The 23,922-nt window shown below is 45.1% G+C and overlaps 1 protein-coding gene across 1 annotated transcript; it reads left to right on the forward strand.

The window, feature by feature from the left end:
- The first annotated feature begins 22,639 nt into the window (after nucleotides 1-22,639).
- Nucleotides 22,640-23,410, forward strand: LOC109749913 (uncharacterized). Its single transcript, XM_020308853.1, has one exon. The coding sequence runs from the start codon at nucleotides 22,640-22,642 to the stop codon at nucleotides 23,408-23,410; it is 771 nt and encodes a 256-aa protein (XP_020164442.1).
- Nucleotides 23,411-23,922: the final 512 nt, after the last annotated feature.

The following is a 23,922-nucleotide window of genomic DNA, read 5'->3' on the forward strand; positions in this document are numbered from 1 at the left end:
TGGGAAGAATTAATGATGTTCTTATTGTTGCAAATAGGAATTACGTGCCCGTAGATTTCATTGTTCTTGATATAGATTGCAATTCTACATGTCCTATTATTCTTGGTAGACCTTTCCTTAGAATGATTGGTGCAATTATTAATATGAAAGAAGGAAATATTAGATTCCAATTTCCGTTAAGGAAAGGCATGGAATAATTTCCTAGAAAGAAAATAAAATTACCTTATGAATCTATTATGAGAGCCACTTATGGATTGCATACCAAAGATGGCAATACCTAGATCTATTCTTGCCTTTATGTCTAGCTAGGGGCGTTAAACGATAGCACTTGTTGGGAGGCAACCTAATTTTATTTTTGTTTCTTGATTTTTGGTTCTGTTTAGTAATAAATAATTCATCTAGCTTCTGTTTAGATGTGGTTTTATGTTCTAATTAGTGTTTGTGCCAAGTAGAACCTTTGGGAAGACTTGGGTGAAGTCTTTATGATCTTGCTGTAAAAAACAGAAACTTTAGCGCTCACGAGATTAGCTGTAACTTTTTACTGGAGAGTGCTATTTAGTTGATTCTTTTTGCAAATGATTAATATACAAATTCCTCACGTCCAGAAGTATACGTTTGATACAGATTACTACAGACTGTTCTGTTTTTGACAGATTATGTTTTGCGTGTGTCGTTTGCTTATTTTGATGAATCTATGGCTAGTATCGGAGTGTATGAACCATAGAGAAGTTGGAATACAGTAGGTTTAACACCAATATAAACAAAGAATGAGTTCATTGCAGTATCTTATGATGGTGATTTGCTTTCTTATACTAACGGAGCTCATAAGATTTTCTGTTGAGTTTTGTATTGTGAAGTTTTCAAGTTTTGGGTAAAGATTTGATGGATTATGGAATAAGGAGTGGCAAGAGCCTAAGCTTGGGGATACCCAAGGCACCGCTAGGTAAAATTCAAGGACAACCAAAAGCCTAAGCTTGGGGATGCCCCATAAGGCATCCCTCTTTTGTCTTCGTCTATCGGTAACTTTACTTGAGGCTATATTTTTGTTCACCACATGATATGTGTTTTGCTTGGAGCGTCTTGTATGATTTGAGTCTTTGCTTTTAGTTTACCACAATCATCCTTGCTGTACACACCTTTTGGGAGAGACAGGCATGAATCGGAATTTATTAGAATACTCTATGTGCTTCACATATATCCTTTGAGCTAGATAATTTTGCTCTAGTGCTTCACTTATACCTTTTTAGAGCACGGTGGTGGTTTTATTTTATAAAAATTGTTGATCTATCATGCTTCACTTATATTAGTTTTAGAGAATTTTCGAACAGCATGGTAGTTTGATTTGGCTATAAAATTAGTCCTAATATGATGAACATCCAAGATGGATATAATAAAAACTATCATATAGAGTGCATTGAATACTATGAGAAGTTTGATACTTCATAATTGTTTTGAGATATGAAGATGGTGATATTAGACTCATGCTAGTTGAGTAGTTGTGAATTTGAGAAATACTTGTACTAAAGTTTGTGATTCCCGTAGCATGCACGTATGGTGAACCGTTATGTGATTAGTCGGAGCATGATTTATTTATTGATTGTCTTCCTTATGAGTGGCGGTCGGGGACGAGCGATGGTCTTTTCCTACCAATATATCCCCCTAGGAGCATGCGCGTAGTCCTTCGTTTCGATAACTAATAGATTTTTGCAATAAGTATGTGAGTTCTTTATGACTAATGTTGAGTCCATGGATTATACGCACTCTCACCCTTCCACCATTGCTAGCCTCTCTAATACCGTGCACCTTTCGCCGGTATCATACACCCACCATATACCTTCCTCAAAACAGCCACCATACCTACCTATTATGGCATTTCCATAGCCATTCCGAGATATATTGCCATGCAAATTACCACCGTTCCGTTTATTATGACACGTTTCATCATTGTCATATTGCTTTGCATGATCATGTAGTGGGCATCATATTTGTGGCAAAGCCACCATTCATAATTCTTTCATACATGTCACTCTTGATTCATTGCATATCTCGGTACACCGCCGGAGGCATTCACATAGAGTCATATTTTGTTCCAAGTATTGAGTTGTAATTTTTGAGTTGTAAGTAAATAAAAGTGTGATGATCATCATTATTAGACCATTGTCCCAAGTGAGGAAAGGATGATGGAGACTATGATTCCCCCACAAGTCAGGATGAGACTCCGAACGAAAAAAAGAGAAAAAAAGGAGGCCATAAAACAGAGAAGAAGGCCCAAAAAAAAATGGGGAAATAAAATAAATAAAAAAAAGAGAGAAAAAGAGAGAAGGGACAATGTTACTATCCTTTTTCCACACTTGTGCTTCAAAGTAGCACGATGATCTTCATGATAGAGAGTCTCCTATGTTGTCAGTTTCATATACTAGTGGGAATTTTACATTATAGAACTTGGCTTGTATATTCCAATGATGGGCTTCCTCAAAATGCCCTAGGTCTTCGTGAGCAAGCGAGTTGGATGCACACCCACTTAGTTTCTTTTGTTGAGCTTTCATACACTTATAGCTCTAGTGCATCCTTTGCATGGCAATCCCTACTCACTCACATTGATATCTATTAATGGGCATCTCCATATCCCGTTGATACGCCTAGTTAATGTGAGACTATGCTCTCCTTTTGTCTTCTCCACAACCACCATTCTATTCCACATATAGTGCTATGTCCATGGCTCACGCTCATGTATTGCGTGAAGATTGAAAAAGTTTGAGAACATCAAAAGTACGAAACAATTGCTTGGCTTGTCATCGGGGTTGTGCATGATTAAATACTTTGTGTGGTGAAGATAGAGCATAGCCAGACTATGATTTTGTAGGGATAACTTTCTTTGGCCATGTTATTTTGAGAAGACATGATTGCTTTGTTAGTATGCTTGAAGTATTATTATTTTCATGTCAATATCGAACTTTTGTCTTGAATCTTTCGGATCTTAACATTCATGCCACAATAAAATAAATTACATTTAGAAATATGCTAGGTAGCATTCCACATCAAAAATTCTGTTTTTACCATTTACCTACTCGAGGACGAGCAGGAATTAAGCTTGGGGATGCTACCAGAAATCCTTCTTGCTACCTCTTGAGCACTGCATTGGTTTTCCCTTGAAGAAGGAAAGGGTGGTGCAGCAAACTAGCGTAAGTATTTCCCTCAGTTTTTTAGAACCAAGGTATCAATCCAGTAGGAGACTACACGCAAGTCGCCTGGTACCTACACAAACAAATAAGAACCTTGCAACCAATGCGATAAAGGGGTTGTCAATCCCTTCACGGCCACTTGCAAAAGTGAGATCTGAAAGAGATAATAAGATAAATATTTTTGGTATTTTTATAATATAAACTGAAAGTAAAGATTGCAGAATAAACGGTGACATAAATTGGCTAGTTGAATGGAAAATAATATGATGGAAGATAGACCCGGGGGGCATATGTTTCACAAGCGGCTTCTCTCAAGATAGCATAAGTATTACGGTGGGTGAACAAATTACTGTCGAGCAATTGATAGAAAAGTGCACAATTATGAGAATATCTAGGCATGATCATGTATATAGGCATCACGTCCGCGACAAGTAGACCGAAACGATTCTGCATCTACTACTATTACTCCACACATCGACCGCTATCCAGCATGCATCTAGAGTATTAAGTTCATAAGAACGGAGTAATACATTAGGCAAGATGACATGATGTAGAGGGATAAACTCAAGCAATATGATATAAACCCCATATTTTTATCCTCGATGGCAACAATACAATACGTGCCTTGCTGCCCCTGCTGTCATTGGGAAAGGACACCGCAAGATTGAACCCAAAGCTAAGCACTTCTCCCATTGCAAGAAAGATCAATCTAGTAGGCCAAACCAAACTGATAATTCAAAGAGACTTGCAAAGATAACCAATCATACATAAAAGAATTCAGAGGAGATTCAAATATTGTTCATAGATAATCTTGATCATAAACCCACAATTCATCAGATCTCGACAAACACACCGCAAAAAGAATTACATCGAATAGATCTTCAAGAAGATCGAGGAGAACTTTGTATTGAGATCGAAAGAGAGAGAAGAAGCCATCTAGCTAATAACTATGGACCCGAAGGTCTGTGGTAAACTGCTCACACATCATCGGAGAGGCTATGGTGTTGATGTAGAAGCCCTCCGTGATCGATGCCCCCTCCGACAGAGCACCGGAAAAGGCCCCAAGATGGGATCTCACGGGTATAGAAGGTTGCGGCAGTGGAAATAGGGTTTCGTGGTGCTCCTGGATGTTTCGGGGTATATGGGTATATATAGGAGGAAGAAGTAGGTCGGTGGAGCTGCGAGGGGCCCACGAGGGTGGGCGGCGCGCCTCCCTGCCTCGTGGCCTCCTCGCTTCTTTCTTGACGTCCACTCCAAGTCCTCTGGATCACGTTTGTTCCAAAAATAACTCTCCCGAAGGTTTCATTCCATTTGGACTCCGTTTGATATTCCTTTTCTGCGAAACAATGAAATAGGCAAAAAAACAACAATTTGCACTGGGCCTTCGGTTAATAGTATAGTCCCAAAAATAATATAAAAGTTCTTAGTAAAGCCCATTAAACATCCAAAATAGATAATATAATAGCATGGAACGATAAAAAAAATTAGATACGTTGGAGACGTATCACGAGCCACCGCGCGCAAGCTTCTCCCATCCTGCAAGCTTCTCCTCGTTCGACAAGTTGACGGGACATAGCAAAGTAATGCTAGTCCATACTGCCTCCTTTCCGGTTAATATGGCGTAATTTCAAACGATATAAATACACTGTCCGTCACTGTATATTTGTAAAAATACGGTCAGTGGACTTCATAATACGCTCATTGCGCTAAATATATATATTTTCCGGTGTTTATACGGTCACTAGCTCACCCTGGCTGAGTATGTGTGTGCATGCACGTGTAGATTGAACACTTGATTGTGACCGTGTGTGTTCCGTCGTGTGCTCGGACATGCATGCATTAGGGCGTCGCGCGCATTTTTGCGTCCATGTGTACGTGTGACTGTTGCATGCGTGCACGAGGTTGTAGTCCCTCACATTCACATGTTCATAAGTCAATGCTTTTTCAAAATGTTGCATGCAAGGTTTAATCATTCATTGTTCACGCATGCATTCCGGATATTAATACGTTGGTAAAGACAATGTCTTGAGGAAAACGAGCCCATGAATTGAGTACAAAGGGGACCAATAAGCCAGGACGGAGGGAGTACCAGTAGTGAACCGGAAGGAGGGAGTAGGTACTAGTAGTACTACGTAACAATGTGCAGTAACAAAATTCCTCTATGAGCATCCTATCTACGTGTAATGCAAGAAAATAGAGATAAGTACAAGTGAGACTCAGGAACGGTCATACATGTAGGGGGGTACGTGTAGGGGCCATTAAGGAGCGGTCAAATCACACAATAAGTTAGTCGGAAGAAGCAACCATCATTTCACTCTTCAATGACACGTACGCAATATAAAATGGTTGATATTGAGAGAAAAAGAAAACCATTATCTATACACTAGCAGGAGCCTAAGCTACAAGCCTGCTTGCTTGGGTTGCTCTCTTCACAAGCATAGAACGACGTTGGAGAAAGGGAACGATGTTCTGCATAGACGCGGTCGACATCGGCGAGGGAGAAAACCCACAGTCGGTGCATCCCAATCGAGGCTCACCGCGGTATGGGCTGACGCCGCCTCCCAACCGCCCTTCTAGCTACAGCCCGACGTCCCAGGTACATCTTCCTTTTCGAGCCGGCTTACTCCATTACCGCAGCTCCCCACGTAGCTCCATCTCCATGTCGATCTTTCTCTACTTCTACCGGCTTCTATTTGTGATGAGTTTATGTCTCATAAACTAGTGCCAGTACTATTATTCTAATCACACTTCTACAATATCTTTGCCATCAGGGATGCTCAGCTCGATTTTAGTGGAACTGCACAAAAGCATCGTATGATCCGAGGGTGCCAGCCGTCTTTCCTTCGACAGGTTCTACCTAGCCAGGAAATTAAATCTTGTTTAGGTTTTAGGGTTTAAGTCATAGTGACCCCATCAGTAGTTTTTCTTTTGTACACGCTCTCACAAATTTTGTCTTTAGTTGTGAAGTAAATATTGGCTATCATCTATGAATCATTGAGATGCATCAGCATGCGTGTTGGTTTTCCTTTGTACTGTTAATCATTGAGATGCATCAGCATGCGTGTTGGTTTTCCTTTGTATTTGATGGAATGTTGTAATGGGGTGGAAAGTTTCCGTTTTTCCAAAGAAAAAATGGAAACAGATAGAATCCAATGTTTCGTTTCGTTGGATCGCGCCATCGAGCAAAACCAACGTTTAAATCACGACTGTCACGTTCGTGTCTCACCCTCCTCCACGGCTCCACCCCACACGGTCGCTCGGCATGACACTCACCGCAAACTGAGTATACGATAACTTCCCCGCATGCTTGTCGATGGATCGCGCCATGGAGTACTAGCACTACTTGAAGAGATTGACGAGTTGGGGGAGGCCAGCTAGCTGTAGGACGGACTCCCAAGAACTTTTTACATGCATGTTGGCCGGCTATTGCGACCTTTGAATGCGGAGCAGTCGCGTGCACCGGGAAGCGGCGCGGGCGACGCTCTCTAGGCCGGCGCACCACTTCAATGCCCGCGCCAGTGAGAGATCGCGTCCGCTCTGGCCGGGCATGAATGCGACACTGATCGTTTCGGGCAGGAAGCACGCGCGGGTGATGAATAGGGTTCGGGTTGGTCAGGAGCGGGCATGGCAGCCGTCCGGATACCAGCAAACAAGAGATGATGTACGTTAATATTGTTGCCTATATAATTAACAACGTAAATTATGTGCCAGTTTGACAAATATGATTGGAGATGGAGATGGAGATGGAGATGGAATTTTATGTAAACACGGATATGCATGTCTATGTCTATGTGTGCGTGCGCGACGACTCTCGCGACCTGGAAGCGGGGGCGTGTTTTTGATCGAGTTTTCTTTCTCGGTACGATAAAAAAGATTTGTCCACTATTTTTCGTTTCTTTTTTTCAGGAACGCGCGTATTCTATTTAAAACCACTGTTATGGAGAGATTTTTTTACTCCATTGTATATAGCCTCTTGTTTGATAGGGTTTCTCGCCTCTCGCTCTCTCACCCTCTCCATATCAAAACAAGATGACAGTGTCCACTCTATCTCTCTCCTCACCGGTGGTCACAGTTCCGGCCGAATCCCGTCCGCTTCGGGAGGAGAGGAGGTGCAGCGTTGACTTTGTCGCCGTCGGCGATGGAGGAAGCCGAAGCGCGCCGTCCTCTCGGAGCTGGCGCTGGCGCGGACGAAGGTCCTCCGTGCCCTTGTTCGCTGCCGTCGTGTGGGCAAATCCCGCCCGCCCGCCTAAGCGACATCTCGCCCGCCTGAGGTATAACTTCTTGTCCTGGTCCAGCTCCCCAGGTCGCTGCATGCAGATTTTCTTCTATGCGACTACTCCCCAGCTCCCCATGTAGAGTAGCTTGGGTTCATCGGCTGGTCCAACATCACCTACTATTATAGAGGAAATGTCACTCGAAAAGTTGTCCTGGTTTATGCCTCGGTGGAGGTATACATGTTGTTTCGACAAAAAGTACATGGTGGTTGTGTGGTCATTGTCCATATGCTCCTATTGCTGCTGCTAATCTAATACTATAACTGGTTAAATAAAGAAATTCTTTTTTTCTCGGGTATCTTGGCTTAGTTCCCATCAAGATAATCATGATGCTTCTGTTTGTTGGTGTACTTTTCATTAATTCTTATTAACAATTGACATGTCACTCTTAATCTTGTACCACTGCCAAAACAAAGTAACAACACTATATCCCTTTTTTATATTTTTGCAAACAGCGATGCGTATCTCCATACCCGGGCATGTCTTCCTCAATTTTAGTGGAACTGCACAAAATTGGATGGCCATTTTGTTCCGCCTCACTGTCCTCTGCCACATGGTTCTTCCTTCCTCGAGCTTGATTACTGAGAAGAAACATGCCACAGTGAGGATTTGTCGAACTTCATAGATGCCTCACCCAAACTTGATGGCAAATGGATGATGCGTCACCACGATGACCTATCTATGCTCATGGTTGCACCTCATGGTTGCATCGGCTGGTGAAGCTGATCGATTTTCCATGAAAAACAAGCTGTCTTACATCAGTGCTCTTTGCTTGTTACCCACAAAGATGATATCCTTCATCAGTTCACCTTGGTTGCGTTGGAGACGCAGTCGTCTTTCACGTTGGTGCAATTTTATCATACAATTAGCTATAAACCAAATGTTTCCTCGACGAAGGATCGACGTTGGTACTAAGAGCATAAGTTTTGTATTAATTTCTAAGCCTTCTCATAACTTTGTCTTCATCTCCCCTGTAATTTTATTTGTCCAGCTATTAACTTTGATTAAAAAAATGGTGTGGACTAGAAACCCGGATGGACATAGTAGCCCTCCATTTTTATTTACTCTGCATATTAGATTTGACTGAGGTCAAACTTTGTAAAGTTTGACCAAGTTTAGGCCGAACACAACAAACCATAATTATTGAGAGAGGGCAAACTATACATACTCTCAAACCTTTCGACAATTGAAATTAAAATTCTTTATTTGTACACATTCTCACACATTTCTGATAATTTGGCGCATGTGTGGTTGTTCACTTAAGGGAGGGTAGTGTACCGCACGTGAAGGACAGGAAGAGCGACCAGGACGCGTGGATCATTAGTTCATCGGAAGTAGTAGTTTTCTTCACTTGTACGTTAAATAAAGAGTTTTGTTTCGTACTTACACAATTTAAAACGATTGTTATGGAGAGAATAAGAAAACCACTCCACTATATATTAGTAGTATACACGAGTACTGTATGGACGCAGCTTCATTGACTTAGTGCACCTGCCTTTGGGTGTATGAAAGGTGGGCCCAAAATGTGGCTGGCCCACCTGTCATACAGCAAAAGGCAAGTGTAGTTAAGGCACCGGAGCTCAGTCCGTAATACAGTATATATGTAGTACACTATATAAGCTGGAGCCGCAACGCTTGTTCGCTAGGGTTTGCACTCTCCACACTCTCGCTGCACTACATATATATATACACGCTGGAGGCTCAGCGTTCCTTTGCTAGGGCTTGCTATATTCACAGTCTCTCACCCTCTTCACCAGATCTAAACAAGACTGCATTGGCCTCTGTCTCTGTCTCCCCGCTCACAGCTGGTGAAGGAGGCATCCGGATCCCGTCGCACCGGGAAGGGGAGGAGGTGCAGCGTTCACTCTACCGCCTTCAGCGAGGGAGGCAATCCACTACCGGCTGCGTTGTTCTCTTTCACCCAGCGCATGTGCGGGAGGGCCACCGACCCCTTCTTCCTCGCTGTCGTACGTAGTGTGGGCAGATCCGGCCTCCTGCCGCATGCCTTGCCACATCCCGACGATCCTAAGGTATAAGTTTCTTTGAAACCATCATTGCTCTAGCTGCATGCAGATCTTTTTCGATTCTGTAGTTGAATCTAGGTCTTGTTTCAAAGAGAAAAGTGGGTGCGGTGGGGTGGAGGATGAATCTAGGACGTGTTTCAATGAGGAAAGGAGGGAGGGAAAGTAGTATAGACTGGCTATCCAGCCACTTTGTTGGTCGAAAAGGGAAAAGGGGGTAACCCAGTACACATCTGTAAGGAACCTACCTCTTTGTTGAAAAAGGAAAGAAACTAGGGGGTCGGGTAGTTTGTGTAGGACAAGATTTGCTGCCCTCACATAGGAAAAAGGTTCAAAGAGAACAAATATGGGACCAACGCAGATATGCTGCTTGGCAACATAATCTACATCACCCATTTATACGTGTGGACGCACATGATGTTGTCCCGTCCCATGTCCCATGTCCCATACAACTATTTTGCTGTTATTAATCTAAGAATGCCCCTGGTAAATTGAACCAATGCCATTGTTAAAAGTAAATTACATTTTTAATGAAAGTTATTTTAAGAGAATTTCTCTGTTAATATGAATCAATGCAACCATTTTAGAAATGCTACTGTCCTATACTTTGTTTTCCATCAAGATAAGGTAGATTCTTCTTTTTGTGGCCGCATGTTTCACCCTCCTTTATTGGCCAGTAATTGATTCCTTTTTTGCCTCTGTTAAAACAGGGATATATATTCAACTTGTTGCCATTGCGTCATTTTGCTTGGCTACGGGAAACACTTTTGTTTTAAGAGTGTTTTGTGCAGTTCAATATGAATGTCACACCGGCGACTTTGCTTAATTTTGGTTGAACTACACAAAAGGAGATCGGATTCCCATATATGTGTTGAGAGGTTTCGTTCAAATCCTCCTCGCGAGTTGTTTCAAATCTTGGTCTACTTTCATCCACATGATGGTGCAGTGTGCTTTGAGATGTTGTGCTACTTTTATTGGTACTGTTTTGGATAAATGTTGAATTGAAGCTATTGAACTGGTGTCTTTTACCATTAAGTGAGAAAAAATTGTTCCAACCAACACATGATGCTTGTTTCTTTGTTACAGCACCCTTTTTGTGGCCGCATGTTTCATCCTCCTTTATTGGCTAGTAATTGTTTCCTTTTTTGCCTCTGTTAAAACAGGGATATATATTCAAGTTGTTGCTATTGCGTCATTTTGCTTGGCTACGCGAAACACTTTTGTTTTAAGAGCGTTTTGTGCAGTTCAACATGAATGTCACACCGACGACTTTGCTTAATTTTGGTTGAACTACACAAAAGGATATCGGATTCCCATATATGTGTTGAGAGATTTCGTTCAAATCCTCCTCGCGAGCTGTTTCAAATCTTGGTCGACTTTCATCCACATGGCGGTGCAGTGTGCTTTGAGATGTTGTGCTACTTTTATTTGTACTGTTTTGGATAAATGTTGAATTGAAGCTATTGAACTACTGTTTTTACCATTAAGTGAGCAAAAATAGTTCCAACCCACACATGATGCTTGTTTCTTTGTTACAACAGACTCTGCATCACCCCCTTTATAAGTAGATGGAAGCACATGGTGTTGTTGCGCCCACTCTCCCCTGGAACTGTTTATGCTTTTTCTTAATCTAATGCCGCTGGTAAAATTAAGCAATGCCACTCTTAGAATTAACTACTAAACTGTTTTAGATAATTTCTCTGTTAATATGAATAAATGCAACCGTTTTAGAAATGCTACTGTCCTATACATTGTTTTCCATCAAGATAAGGTAGAGGCTTCTTTTTGTGGCCGCATCTTTCATCCTCCTTTATTGGCCAGTAATTGTTTCCTTTTTTGCCTCTGTTAAAACAGGGATATCTATTCAACTTGTTGCTATAGCGAACTTAAATGCCACACCGGTAACTTTGCTTGATTTCAGTACAACTTCACAAAACGAGATTGGATTTCCTATTCGTGTTGGTAGATTCATATTTTATCTGGTCTGTCTCATGAAAGGTCAGTATAGGCCTTCATCCACATGATTGTGCAGTGTGCTTTGAGATGTTGTGCTACTTGTATTGGTATTGTTTTAAATAAATGTTGAATTGAAGCTATTGTATTGCTATCTTTTCCCATTAAGTAGTGAACAAAAATGGAACTAACCCAGACATGATGCTTGTTGCTTTGTTACAACAAACTCTGCATCACCCCCTTTATAAGTAGATGGAAGCACATCTTGTTGTTGCGCTCACTATCCCCTGGAACTGTTTATGCTTTTTGTTAATCTAATGCCACTGGTAAAATTAAGCAATGCCACTCTCAGAATTACCTACTGGATCTTAGTTCAAAACTGCAACTTGTTAGGGATTGGCGGGATTACCATTTTTGTGGCCGCATGTTTCATCCTCCTTTATTGGCCAATAATTGATTCCTTTTTTGCCACTGTTAAAACAGGGATATCTATTCAACTTGTTGCTATTGCGACATTTTGCTTCGCTATGCGAAACACTTATGTTTTAAGAGTGTTTTGTGTAGTTCAACATGAATCTCACACTGGCAACTTTGCTTAATTTTTATGGAACTGCACAAAAGGAGATCGGATTTTCATATATGTGTTGGGATATTTTTCCAGTCCTCCTCGCGAGTATTCAAATCTTGGTCAAGAAAGGTCAGTACCGACTTTCATCCACATGATGGTGCAGTGTGCTTTGAGATGTTGTGCTACTTGTATGGGTACTTTTTTGGATAAATGTTGAATTGAAGCTATTGAACTGTTGTCTTTTACCATTAAGTTAGCAAAAAATGTTCCAACCCAGACATGATGCTTGTTAATTTGCTACAACAAAACTCCGCATCACCCCCTTTATAAGTAGATGGAAGCACATGGTGTTGTTGCGCCCATTCTCCCCTGGAACTATTTATGCTTTTAGTTAATCTAATGCCGCTGGTAAAATTAAGCAATGCCACTGTCAGAATTAACTACTGAATCTTAGTTCAAAACTGCAACACTTGTTAGGGATTGGCGGGATTACCATTTTTGTGGCCACATGTTTCATCGTCCTTTATTGGCTAGTAACTGATTCCTTTTTTGCCTCTATTAAAACAAGGATATCTATTCAACTTGTTGCTATTGTGACATTTTGCTTCACTTAATTGTGGTGGAACTGCACAAAATGAGACCGGATTTCCATATATGTATTGAGATCTCTCTCAGGTCTTCCTCACGAGTTGTTTCAAATCTTGGTCTTCAAAGGTCAGTACCGACTTTCAGTACCGACTTTCCTCATAATTAACTACTGAATCTTAGTTCAAAACTGCAACAGTTGATAGGGATCGGCTGGAGTACCATTTCAGTTAGGGATCGGCCGGAGTACATGTTTAAGAAATGTATTGTTCATATGATGTCTCTGTTATTATAAATCAGTTATAGTGTTTTACAAATGGTACTATCCTACTTTGTATTTCTTTCTACATGTTTAACCAAGGTATTGTTAAGATAATGTCTCTGTTAAAATGAATCAGTCGCATTGTTTTAGGAATGTTACTTTTCTGCTTTGTCGTTCTTTATACATGTTGAAACAAGGCATTGTTAATATAATGTCTCAGTTAATATGAATGAATCACACTGATTGGGAATTGCTACTCTCCTGCTTTGTTTCCCTTTAAGATAAGGTAGATCAGTAGATGTTTTTCTTCTGGGACTACAAGTCATCAACCGTTATTTCTCAGTAATTGTTTTCCATATACCTATTGTTGTTACAGGGATATCAAAATTATAGCTTGGTTTTATTCCGACTTTGATTTTAGTTGAACTACAGAAAAGGAGTCAATGTGTCTAAGGCAAACTGTTGCATTAGTGGGTCTAGTTGGTCTTACCACTTTGCAGAAAGAAGCAGTCACTGTTTGCGCTACATTACAGAAGGAATGATCGAGAAGCTTTGCAGAGTATTAGTCGACACTGGTGACATGACTAGTCTGCAGAGAGCATAGGAAACTCTACAACACGTGGACTGCACCGGGCAAAAAGTGGCCAAACAAGTACAAGAAGCCAGGACAGGACTCTAGGTCTGGCAATGTCGTTCTATGCAGCAATGATGGGGCATCTGGGTATGGTATCTGTTTATCGTACTTTCAGTTTGTTAGTCCACCGATTGGTGGGTTGACACTGGGGCCAATATTCATGTGTGTGCTGATGTGTCTTTGTTTTCTTGCAGCATATAAATACGAAATCCACAGGGATGCTCAGCTTGATTTTAGTGGAACTTCACAAAATGTTAACATGGTTCGTGTCCTCCATAATACTTCATCATGCACAATACATCGAATGGTTCTCTAATCATTCGTTGTCACCTTGAGCCACCGGACTATCAGGTGAAAAACTGATGACAAACCCTGCCTGTTCCACAATCATAGGCATTACATATTTTGAATGGAAACGATTGTCAAAGTTTAATCATTTATGTTAGCACATTAGTTTAATATATTGGAATTGGAAAACCTTGTTAAATTTTGCTCATTGATGTTAGCCAGAAGACATGCATTTGACATTTTTTAGTGGGACGCCCTTTGCTGTGAGCAACGTCGATCTTTTTTCCTATTCCTGTCTTCAGTTTAGAAATATTTACCCTGCTGAGAAGCAGTCACATGAATGTTGACTTACGTAAGATATTTTGAGAGTTTGTTCTGAACGTTGTCTATGTAATGCTAGGCCTTGTGAGTTTGATTGCAAAGTTGAGCTTGGAATGCTATGGCATACGGCATCACGAGCTGTTCCCCGTGCTTCCTGAGAATAATGCTTCATATTGTTTTGCATGTTGAGCTAATGCCTGTGATTTGCATGTTATGAAGATCTTCCTCTTCTGTTGTTTCTGTGCTTAAGAAGTTCATTGTCTTATGTTTCATTCATAGCCTATACGACAACTCGGGTAGGTTAGAGGTGAAACCATATGATCTTCCGACCAACTCATCATCTTAGGCCATGATTGGATCGACGTTTTCCAACAAAAACTGCTTGTAAATAAAAGCAGATGGTCTCGGGCGAAGTGCTTGGTTGTTCGATTTTGACTATTAAAATATACACTGGTCTCTCAAATTACACGCGTAACACGCCGGTTTTCGTTACAGACCTCAGGCCCTCGGTTTCATTACGCCTGTATTTTACGCGTTGTTTTTGATGACAAGTAAATTACACTTGTATCTTAATACAGGTATGAAATAAACCAGAGCTCCCAAGCGCGGCCTTACCGTTTCAACTATAATTTACTTGGAGAGGATGACAGTGGGGACCCACCAGAGCCATAGCTGCACGTACACAAGTGCCTCGTTATTATATATAACTATTTTTTTTGCTTCCTCCTGGTTTCCTGACATCACGGTCCCACACCATTGTCAACCTATATAGTCAATAAACGAGAGAATTGCACACGGAGCGGCCGACAGCTGGGACCAAGCAGCTCTAGCTGTATTTGTGTTTTTGAGGTGTGAGCATTGCAGAGTTTTTCTTGAGCGATGTTTTCGTTGTTTTTCAGAGGAGAGTAGGGTATTAACTGGGCGGGCTGTGGCCCGTCTAGCCTAGGGCAGATATCCAGCACAGATATTAATTTTTTTCAAGATGAAATTGGCTAGCCCAACTATACTTTTTTTGAGGAATACCCAGGCAAGGTCAACTTCTTATTCTCCGCCCCGATGGGCTGCAAATCTTTCCTAGGAGGGATGCAATAGGTTTAACAAGAAAATGGGCTTTAAGAAATAATAAATGGGATGTAATTATAAGAACTGGGCAGTAACTATAAAAGAATGCAACCAACACGCAATTAGTTCATAAAATATTATTTTTGGATTTTGAAATTTTTAATTTCATTAATTGTTGCGCGCGTAATGTTTCGTTGGATTTTTATGTAATAGAAATTTATATTGAAATTGTATTTAATCTGACTAGAAATTTTGGGATAAAAATATTTCGGATCCCTTCAAAATGTGGGAAACTTTATTGAATTCTGTTTTGATCAGTTGGTTGAAATTATTAATCGTTGTCCTAGCTAGAACCCTCGGTTGTACTTTTAACAAACTGTAAATGGGTTGTAGTAAATTCCATTAGAATTTCGAAATGGGTTGTACATTCTTACAAATCGCAAATGGGCTATAAGTTCTCTGCCACACACTTGTGGGCCTACTAAGGTGACACGTCCCCTAAAAAAAGTAAGTTGACGCGCATGCAAGGCTTTGTCAACTTATAGTCAACACACGGTTCTAGCAGCAGTAGCCATTGGATGTCCATCCAACGGATGTCGTGCTTCTTCTTCAATGTAGGATATTCTAGCTTCAGCCGCCCAAAAAATGATTCCTCCCCTGACATCTGGGGCACACCATTTCGGAGGCTGACCTGTGGGCCTACTAAGTTGACGCGTACCAAGGGCTTTGTCAACTTAGTCAATATAAACGATTCTAGCTGAAGTGACCGTACGAGGTCCATCCAATGGTTGTCGTGCTTCTTCAACCTCTAGTCTTCTTGCTCCAGCTGTCCAAACCAGCGCCAGTCGTGCCGCGTGCTCCTGCCTCCCATGGCCGGCTGTGCTGCCGTGGAGGCCTCACCACCCCCTACTACTCCCACCGCTGGCCAGGCCCTGCGGCAACGGCAGCCTCACACCGCAGCCGAACCAGTGAACCCTCGTACTCCTCTCCGCGTGGGCATCCACTGCCGCGTCTTTGTGACGCCCGGATAATTAGGCCACAGAAAAACTCTGCTAATGATGCCACGTCACCTTCGTTACTGTTGCTAACCCCTCGTTAGTTCAAAAACCGATTCAAAATTCAAATTCCAAATAGGCATACAACAAAAGTTTTCAAACATTAAAACAAAAATGTTCGGTTTGTGCCAAATAATTCATAAGTAATATTGGTGGATAAACCAAGTCTTTATAAAAAGTTTAAATGCACTTAACTAAATAAAACAGTAGCAAAACAAATATTTGAATGCTTTTAAATTAATAAAAAAATGTTAAACTAGTTTATGTAGTCATCAAACTTTTTAAGGCCGTGGGTTATTCAGAGACATTAATTTAGGAGCTATTGTCATATTTTACAAACTAAAGAAATTAAAAGTAAAATAAAACAGAAAAAGAAAAATAAATAAAAGAAAATACAAAACAGAAACAGAAAATAAAATAAGAGGAGAACCCCCCCTCTCTGGGCCACGGCCCAGCTGGCCTCTGGGCCAATCAGGCCGACTAGGCCGGCCCACCCCGGCGCCCTACTAGGTCACCCCGACCCCCCTGGTCCAACCCTAGCCGCCACCACTCCCCCCCCCACGCGTTCTCTCCCTTTTCCCCCCGATCTAGATCGGATCGGGGCTCACGCGCCCCGGCTCGATCTGGACGCTGCCTGGCGCTGCTCGACGCCGTCCTCCTCGTCGACGCCATCGCCGGAGCCCCGCGCCGGCCTGCCTCCTCTCCGTCAGGCCGTCCCCGTCGACCACCCCGACACCCGCTGTCTCGAACCCTACGACCCGCCGTGAGCCTCGCTCCCTCCCCTCTCCCTCGGGCGACACCGCCTGCCAGCGCTGCGCGCTGCCTCGCGCTCGTCGCCACGGCCACCGCACGCGCGCACCCGTGCGTCGCCCGCGCCCCGGATCTCCCTGCCTCCTCGCTCGAACGCCTCCGCGCTCACCGCGGCCACGTCCACTCCGATGTGTGCGTCACCGATGCCCCGCTCACGCGCCTGCACTCGGCTGCGCTGGCCCGCACCCGCCGCCGCGCCCCGGCACCCCTGCGACTGCTCCTCTGCCGCCCGCTCGTCGACCCCGCAAGCTCCCGCGCCCGCGGCCCCTCCTCCTTGCGCTCGATCACGCCCGTCACGCGCCCATGGCCGCGTGCGCTCGTGTCGTCCGCAGCCGCTACTGCCCGTCCCCATCCCCGCCGCAGCTACTGTCGCCGCCCCACGTCGTGGTATTGCTCACCGCACCCGGTGCTGCTCGCCCCACTGCCCCGATCCTGCTGCCCGCCCCCTCCCGCCGCGACACCACCTCCGACTGCCGCCCCACGGCTTTGCGCAGCACTTGGCTGCGCCTTCTCCGGTCCCAGCTGGCGCCTCTTCGGCGCCCCCCGCGGTGCCCCATCGGCCTACACCTGGGCTCCCCCAATCGGGCGCCCAGCGGCCGCGCCTGGCTCTGCCCCACTACCGCTACGCTCGCCCGACCCGCTAAGGCCACAGGGGCCTATGACAGCTGGCCCCGCCCCCTTGTGCCAATGACTGGTGGGCCATCCCTAGAACGATTTTAAGACAAAACTAAAAATACATAATAAAACTATAAATAAATAAATAAATAAATAATAGTTAAAATAATAATAATTAATTAACTTAATTAAACCTGATTAATTAATCTAATAACTAGTTAGTTAGTTAAACAGTAATTAGATTAGCTAAATCCTAGTTAACCGAAACAGAGTATAACAAGTAGGACCCACGCGTCAGTTTGACCCGTCAACACCTCTGTTGACTGCTGACGTCATGCTGACGTCAGCATGCTCTATTCTGGATAATGTTGAATTAAATTAATTAAATAAATTCAAAAAATGATTTAAAACTTTAGAAAATCATATAAAATAAACCGTAGCTCAGATGAAAATACTTTCTACATGAAAGTTGCTCAGAACGACGAGACAATTCCGGATATGCAGCCCGTTCGTCCGCCACACATCCCTAGCATAGCAAACACGCAACTTTCCCCGTCCGGTTCATTTGTCCGAAAACGCGAAACACCGGGAATGCTTTCCCGAATGTTTCCCCCCTTCGCTGGTATCACCTACTACCGCGATTGGGCACCCCTAGCAATGCTCATTGTCATGTCATGCATCGTCATGCTTATGTTTGCATTATATTTATTGTTTCTTCCCCCTCTTCTCTCGCTAGACACCAAGACCGACGCCGCTGCTACCCGGTACGACTATGGTGTTGACGACCCCCCCTTCTTGCCAGAGCAACCAGGCAACCCCCCCCCCCTTGATCACCAGATATCGCCTATTCTTCTCTATACTGCTTCCATTAGAATAGTGTAGCATGTTACTGCTTTCCATTAATCCTATTCTGCTGCATAGCCTGTCTTTGCCACTACTGTTGTTACCTTTACCTACAATCCTACATGCTTAGTATAGGATGCTAGTATTCCATCGATGGCCCTACATTCCTGTCTGTCTGCCATGCTATACTATCGGGCCGTGATCACTAGGGAGGTGATCACGGGTATATACTATATACTTTATACATGATACATGTGGTGACTAAAGTCGGGTCGGCTCGAGGAGTACCCGCGAGTGATTCATGGATTGGGGGCTGAAAGGACCTTTGTCCCGACGGCCCTCCGGGTGGATCTTTGTAACGAGCGACAGGGCAGGTTGAGACTACCTAGGTGAGAGGTGGGCCTGGCCCTGGTCGGCGTCCGCGGTTACTTCAAAATAACACGCTTAACGAGTTCTTGGTATATGATCTGAGTCTGACCATTTGGTCTATACGCACTAACCAACTACGTGGGAAAGATATGGGCACTCGACGTCATGGTATCCGCCGAAGCCTTCGTGACGTCAGCGACTGAGCGGCGCGCGCCAGATTGGACCGACGTGACTTCCTTTGTAATGGAGGTAGCTAGGTCTGCTTCCGGCCGCCCACGCAACATGCAGGTGTGCAATGGGCGATGGGCCCAGAGCCCTGTGCGCTTAGGATTAGACCGGCGTGCTGACCTCTCTGTCGTGCCTAGGTAGGCCTGCGACATGTTGATCTTCCGAGGCCGGGCATGACCCAGGAAAGTGTGTCCGGCCAAATGGGATCGAGCGTGTTGGGTTATGTGGTGCACCCCTGCAGGGAAGTTTATCTATTCGAATAGCCGTGTCCCTCGGTAAAAGGACGACCCGGAGTTGTACCTTGACCTTATGACAACTAGAACCGGATACTTAATAAAACACACCCTTCCAAGTGCCAGATATAACCCGGTGATCGCTCTGTAACAGGGCGACGAGGAGGGGATCGCCGGGTAGGATTATGCTATGCGATGCTACTTGGTGAACTTACCATCTACTCTCTTCTACATGCTGCAAGATGGAGGTGGCCAGAAGCGTAGTCTTCGACAGGATTAGCTATCCCCCTCTTATTCTGGCATTCTGCAGTTCAGTCCACCGATATGGCCCTTTACACATATACTCATGAATATGTAGTATAGCTCCTTGCTTGCGAGTACTTTGGATGAGTACTCACGGTTGCTTTTCTCCCTCTTTTCCCCCTTTCCCTTCTGCCTGGTTGTCGCAACCAGATGCCGGAGCCGAGGAGCCAGACACCACCGTCGACGATGACTCCTACTACACCGAGGGTGCCTTCTACTACGTGCAGGCCGCTGACGACGACCAAGAGTAGTTTAGGACGATCCGAAGCAGGAGGCCTGCGCCTCTTTCGATCTGTATCCCAGTTTGTGCTAGCCATCTTATGGAAACTTGTTTAACTTATGTCTGTACTCAGATATTGTTGCTTCCGCTGACTCGTCTATGATCGAGCACTTGTATTCGAGCCCTCGAGGCCCCTGGCTTGTATTATGATGCTTGTATGACTTATTTTATTTTTAGAGTTGTGTTGTGATATCTTCCCGTGAGTCCCTGATCTTGATCGTACATGTTTGTGTGTATGACTAGTGTACGACTGAATCGGGAGCGTCACGGTCTTCCCCGGCTCCGCGTCGTCCCCTGCCTAGGCCTCGTTGCCGTCCACCGCCCTGGTGTTCTCGGTGCGGCATGGTCAACGTGGTTAAGGAACGACTTCCATCGGAAGAGTACTGTACGTGGCGAGGCTGACAACTAGGTCCACGGCCGCAGCAAGGATGTGCCTCCTTATTACACGGAAAATAACGATTCCTCCACCTGACAGCAGGGACCCACCGGACGGGCCACCGTATTTCATGAAACAAATGCTTCCCCCTGATTGCTACATCTTCGCACGCAAGGAAGTGGCTGACAGCGGGACCCACCTGGTAGAAGCGTACGTAGCGTTGTCATTCTAGTCGCGAACGTGTACGTACATAAGACCGGTCTGTCTGCGGGTTGCAGCGATGAACCGTGGCCGAGTAAGGAAGGGCACGTGCCGTAGTAGAGGCGCGCGCGAAGCATGTACACGTACGTACAACGGCCAGGGTGCAAGAAAGTAAATACGGCCACTTACGTACATACGGGCGGGGTCTCGAACGCGTACTAGCGCATACGTACGGCCAGGGCTCGTGTACATGGCAGGGTCGGAACAGAGAAACTGCGTCATCGTCGTGTTCATGGGGAGGCAACGGAATGCGTCGTGTTCATCGGGAGGCAACGGAATACGTCGTGTTCATCGGGAGCCAACCGGCTTGGACGGAACAACCGATGGAAACGAGGCCTGGCATACCGCGGAATGGCGGAAATGGCCTTGTGTTTGACCGGCCACGGTCGAAATGGGATCCTGTTGATCGGGAGGGTTCTGGTGTACCGCAAAACGAAGGAAACGAACTTCTCTTGGACCTCCTATGGCCGAAACGGGGTCCTGTTGATAGGGAGGGGTGTGGCGTACCGCAAAACGGAGGAAACGGACTTGTGTTGGAGCCCTATGGTCGAAATGGGGGCCCTGTTTGTGGCGTACCGCAAAACGGGACTCCACGGGATATTGTTCATTTCCACCGTCGACCTCCTCCAGCCTCCACGGAATACTGTTCATCCACCGTCGACCACCTCCAGCCTCCACCTGCGACTGTTCATCCACGGGCTCCTGTTCATCCAGCCTCCATCGCTCCTCCACCGTCTATTGTTCAACCAGCCCTCTCCACGAGGTCCTGTTTAACCACCCCTCCACGGGCTACTGTTCATCCAGCCCTCCACCGACTACTGTTCAACAAGCCCTCCACGGGGTCCTGTTCATCCACCCCCCAACCGACTCGATCGATCGGGGTACTGTTCATCCAGAGGGAACACCATGGGGTCCTGTTCATGCAACCCCCCATCGGGAACTGTTCATCCAAACCCCCGCCCCCCCAACAACGCTCACTGTTCATCAAGGGAAGGAGGCAACAGGGTTCAATCGGCTTCAGTTAGCAGTAGTAGCGAAGGAATCACTCGGGTCCAGTTAACAGCAAGGGATCGATCGCTCGGGTTCAGTAACGTAGCTAGTGCAATCGCTCGGGTTCAGCTAGAGCCCAACGCCTCGCTCGGGTTCAGTTAGAGCCCAACGCCTCGCACACACGTGCGTACGTGTATGAGAGAAACACGCATCGCTCGGCCTCCGACCACCCACCGTAACCGGGAACTCCCCGATATTTTCCACGCCCTCGCTTCTACCACGGTTTTTTCCTTCATGGACGGCCCAAACAATGTCATGCAGCTGTGTCTCCGGCCCGCCCAGGACGAAAAGCCCATTTTCTGTCATGTTTTTTTGTCATAGAAGTATGAGCCCACCACATCTATGATGATACTCGGTTTTGTCACAATTATCGTCGTAGAAGTGTCATAAGCATGACAGAAAAAATTCATTCTGCCCAAAATGTCACGGATGTGTCTTTTTTGTAGTGTAGATACCATCCTCTACCATGCCCGGCAACTGTTCGATGAATCGCCGGAGCTGAAAACAGTTGTCCCTTCTTGTTTGTAGAAATGGATTCCGATTTGGAGTACATATACGAGCAGTTTGTTGAGTCCGCCGATGACTCGTCGGACGAGGAGGAGTACTCCGATGAGAGGGCGATGATGCAGGCGGTCCTTGAAGAGGCAGAGCGTGCGGAGGAGCATGTTCTCATTTTCAAGGGCTTGATCAAGGGTCAACGAGTGCTCAACCGCAGCAGGGCGCGCGGCATTTCAAACTGATGGGCGACTACTTTGTCTCTAATGCATTATTCGCTGACCATTTTCGCTGGCATTTGTGGATGCGCAAGACTGTCTTCGATTGTTTGTACCATGCCGTCCGGTGGTATGATGATTACTTCATCCTGAAGAAGGACGTCGTGGGAACGATTGGCTTCTTTGGTTACCAGAAGTGCACGACCACACTCCGGATGCTTGTATATGGCACGGCCACTGATTTGTTGGATGAGTACCTACGGATGTCTGAGACCACATGTAGAGATGCCATGGTCTGGTTTGCACCAGCCGTGGTCGAGGTGTTCGGACCCTAGTACATGAGAGAACCAACTATGGCGGACACCGAGAGGCTCGTGGGAATCTCAGAAGCAAGAGGTGGCCAGGTTTGCTTGGATCTCTTGACTGCATGCATTGGAAATGAAAAAAATTACCCGAAGGCTTTACAAGGGCAATATCAGGGTCATGTTAAGAATCCCACCATCATTCTTGAAGTTGTTGCATCACAGGATCTTTGGATTTGCCACGCTTTCTTTGGCATGCCCGAGTCTTGCAATGACATCAATGTGCTCAAACGATCGCCGTTGTTTGCAAGGCTGAGTGAAGGAAAAGTTCCTCCTTGCCACTATACTGCCAATGGACATGTGTACAACATGGGCTACTATCTGGTTGACGGTATCTATCCTTCATGGTCTACCTTTGTCAACACCATCTCAAACCCAGTTGGCCAGAAAAAGGCTCACTTTACCCAAAGACAAGAAGCAGCTAGAATGGGTGTCGAGAGGGCATTTGGAGTTCTTCAGGTCTGCTTTGCAGTTGTTCGTGGACCTGCAAAACAATGGGATCAGGAGACCTTGTGGGTGATCACATGTTGTGTCATCATGGACAACATGATCGTCGAGGATGAGGGTGAGGATGCTGCCGCTGCTCTGGAATTTGGGAACATGGGTGATCCTATCCATCTTCTGGATAAGAATCTGGCCACATTTGAGGAGTTTATTCAAATGCATCAACAAATTCGGCATCGACTAACTCACGAGAAGCTGAAGGAAGATCTGATTGAGTATCAGTGGGCGGTGAAAGGGGACAACAATGTTGGGATGTAAATATTTGAACTTTCTAAAATTTGAACTACTGCTGCATGCGGCTATTTGAACTTCTGTGCCCTTTGTGTTGGGGATATAGCTTTGAGGTATAACCCGCCCAGGAGGGGCCGAGTTATACCATTGGCAGCTTAACACGAAGGAGGCCCAGGGAAAGGTATGAAGACGGTGACTCTTAGAGGCAGGCCTGCTAAGGGCCCAGGACCGGAGCTGTGAACCGCCGTCACAGGACTTGCTCCGTAACGCATGATTAGTTAGAAACCACGCCATCACGTTGCGTGAGCCGGCCGGGACTCTGTATCCTTCGAGTCTCTGCCTGTGTATATAAAGGTGTGACCCGGCGGCGGGTTAACTCAAGAAACAGGTAATTAAGAACTAGGTCAAGCGTATTCGCTCCCTTGTAATCGAAACTCAAGCAATACTACTAGGAGCAGGACGTAGGCTTTTACCTCGTTGAGAGGGGCCGAACCTGGGTAAACTCCTTGTGTCCTTTGTCCCGTTCAACCCCTTTAAGC

Source organism: Aegilops tauschii, chromosome 7, assembly GCF_002575655.3.
Source record: "Aegilops tauschii subsp. strangulata cultivar AL8/78 chromosome 7, Aet v6.0, whole genome shotgun sequence".
Taxonomy (NCBI): domain Eukaryota; kingdom Viridiplantae; phylum Streptophyta; class Magnoliopsida; order Poales; family Poaceae; genus Aegilops; species Aegilops tauschii.

Bases quoted from the DNA above. Each gene is read 5' to 3' on its own strand.
- LOC109749913 (XM_020308853.1), top strand. From the start codon at position 22,640: ATGGCGGACACCGAGAGGCTCGTGGGAATCTCAGAAGCAAGAGGTGGC.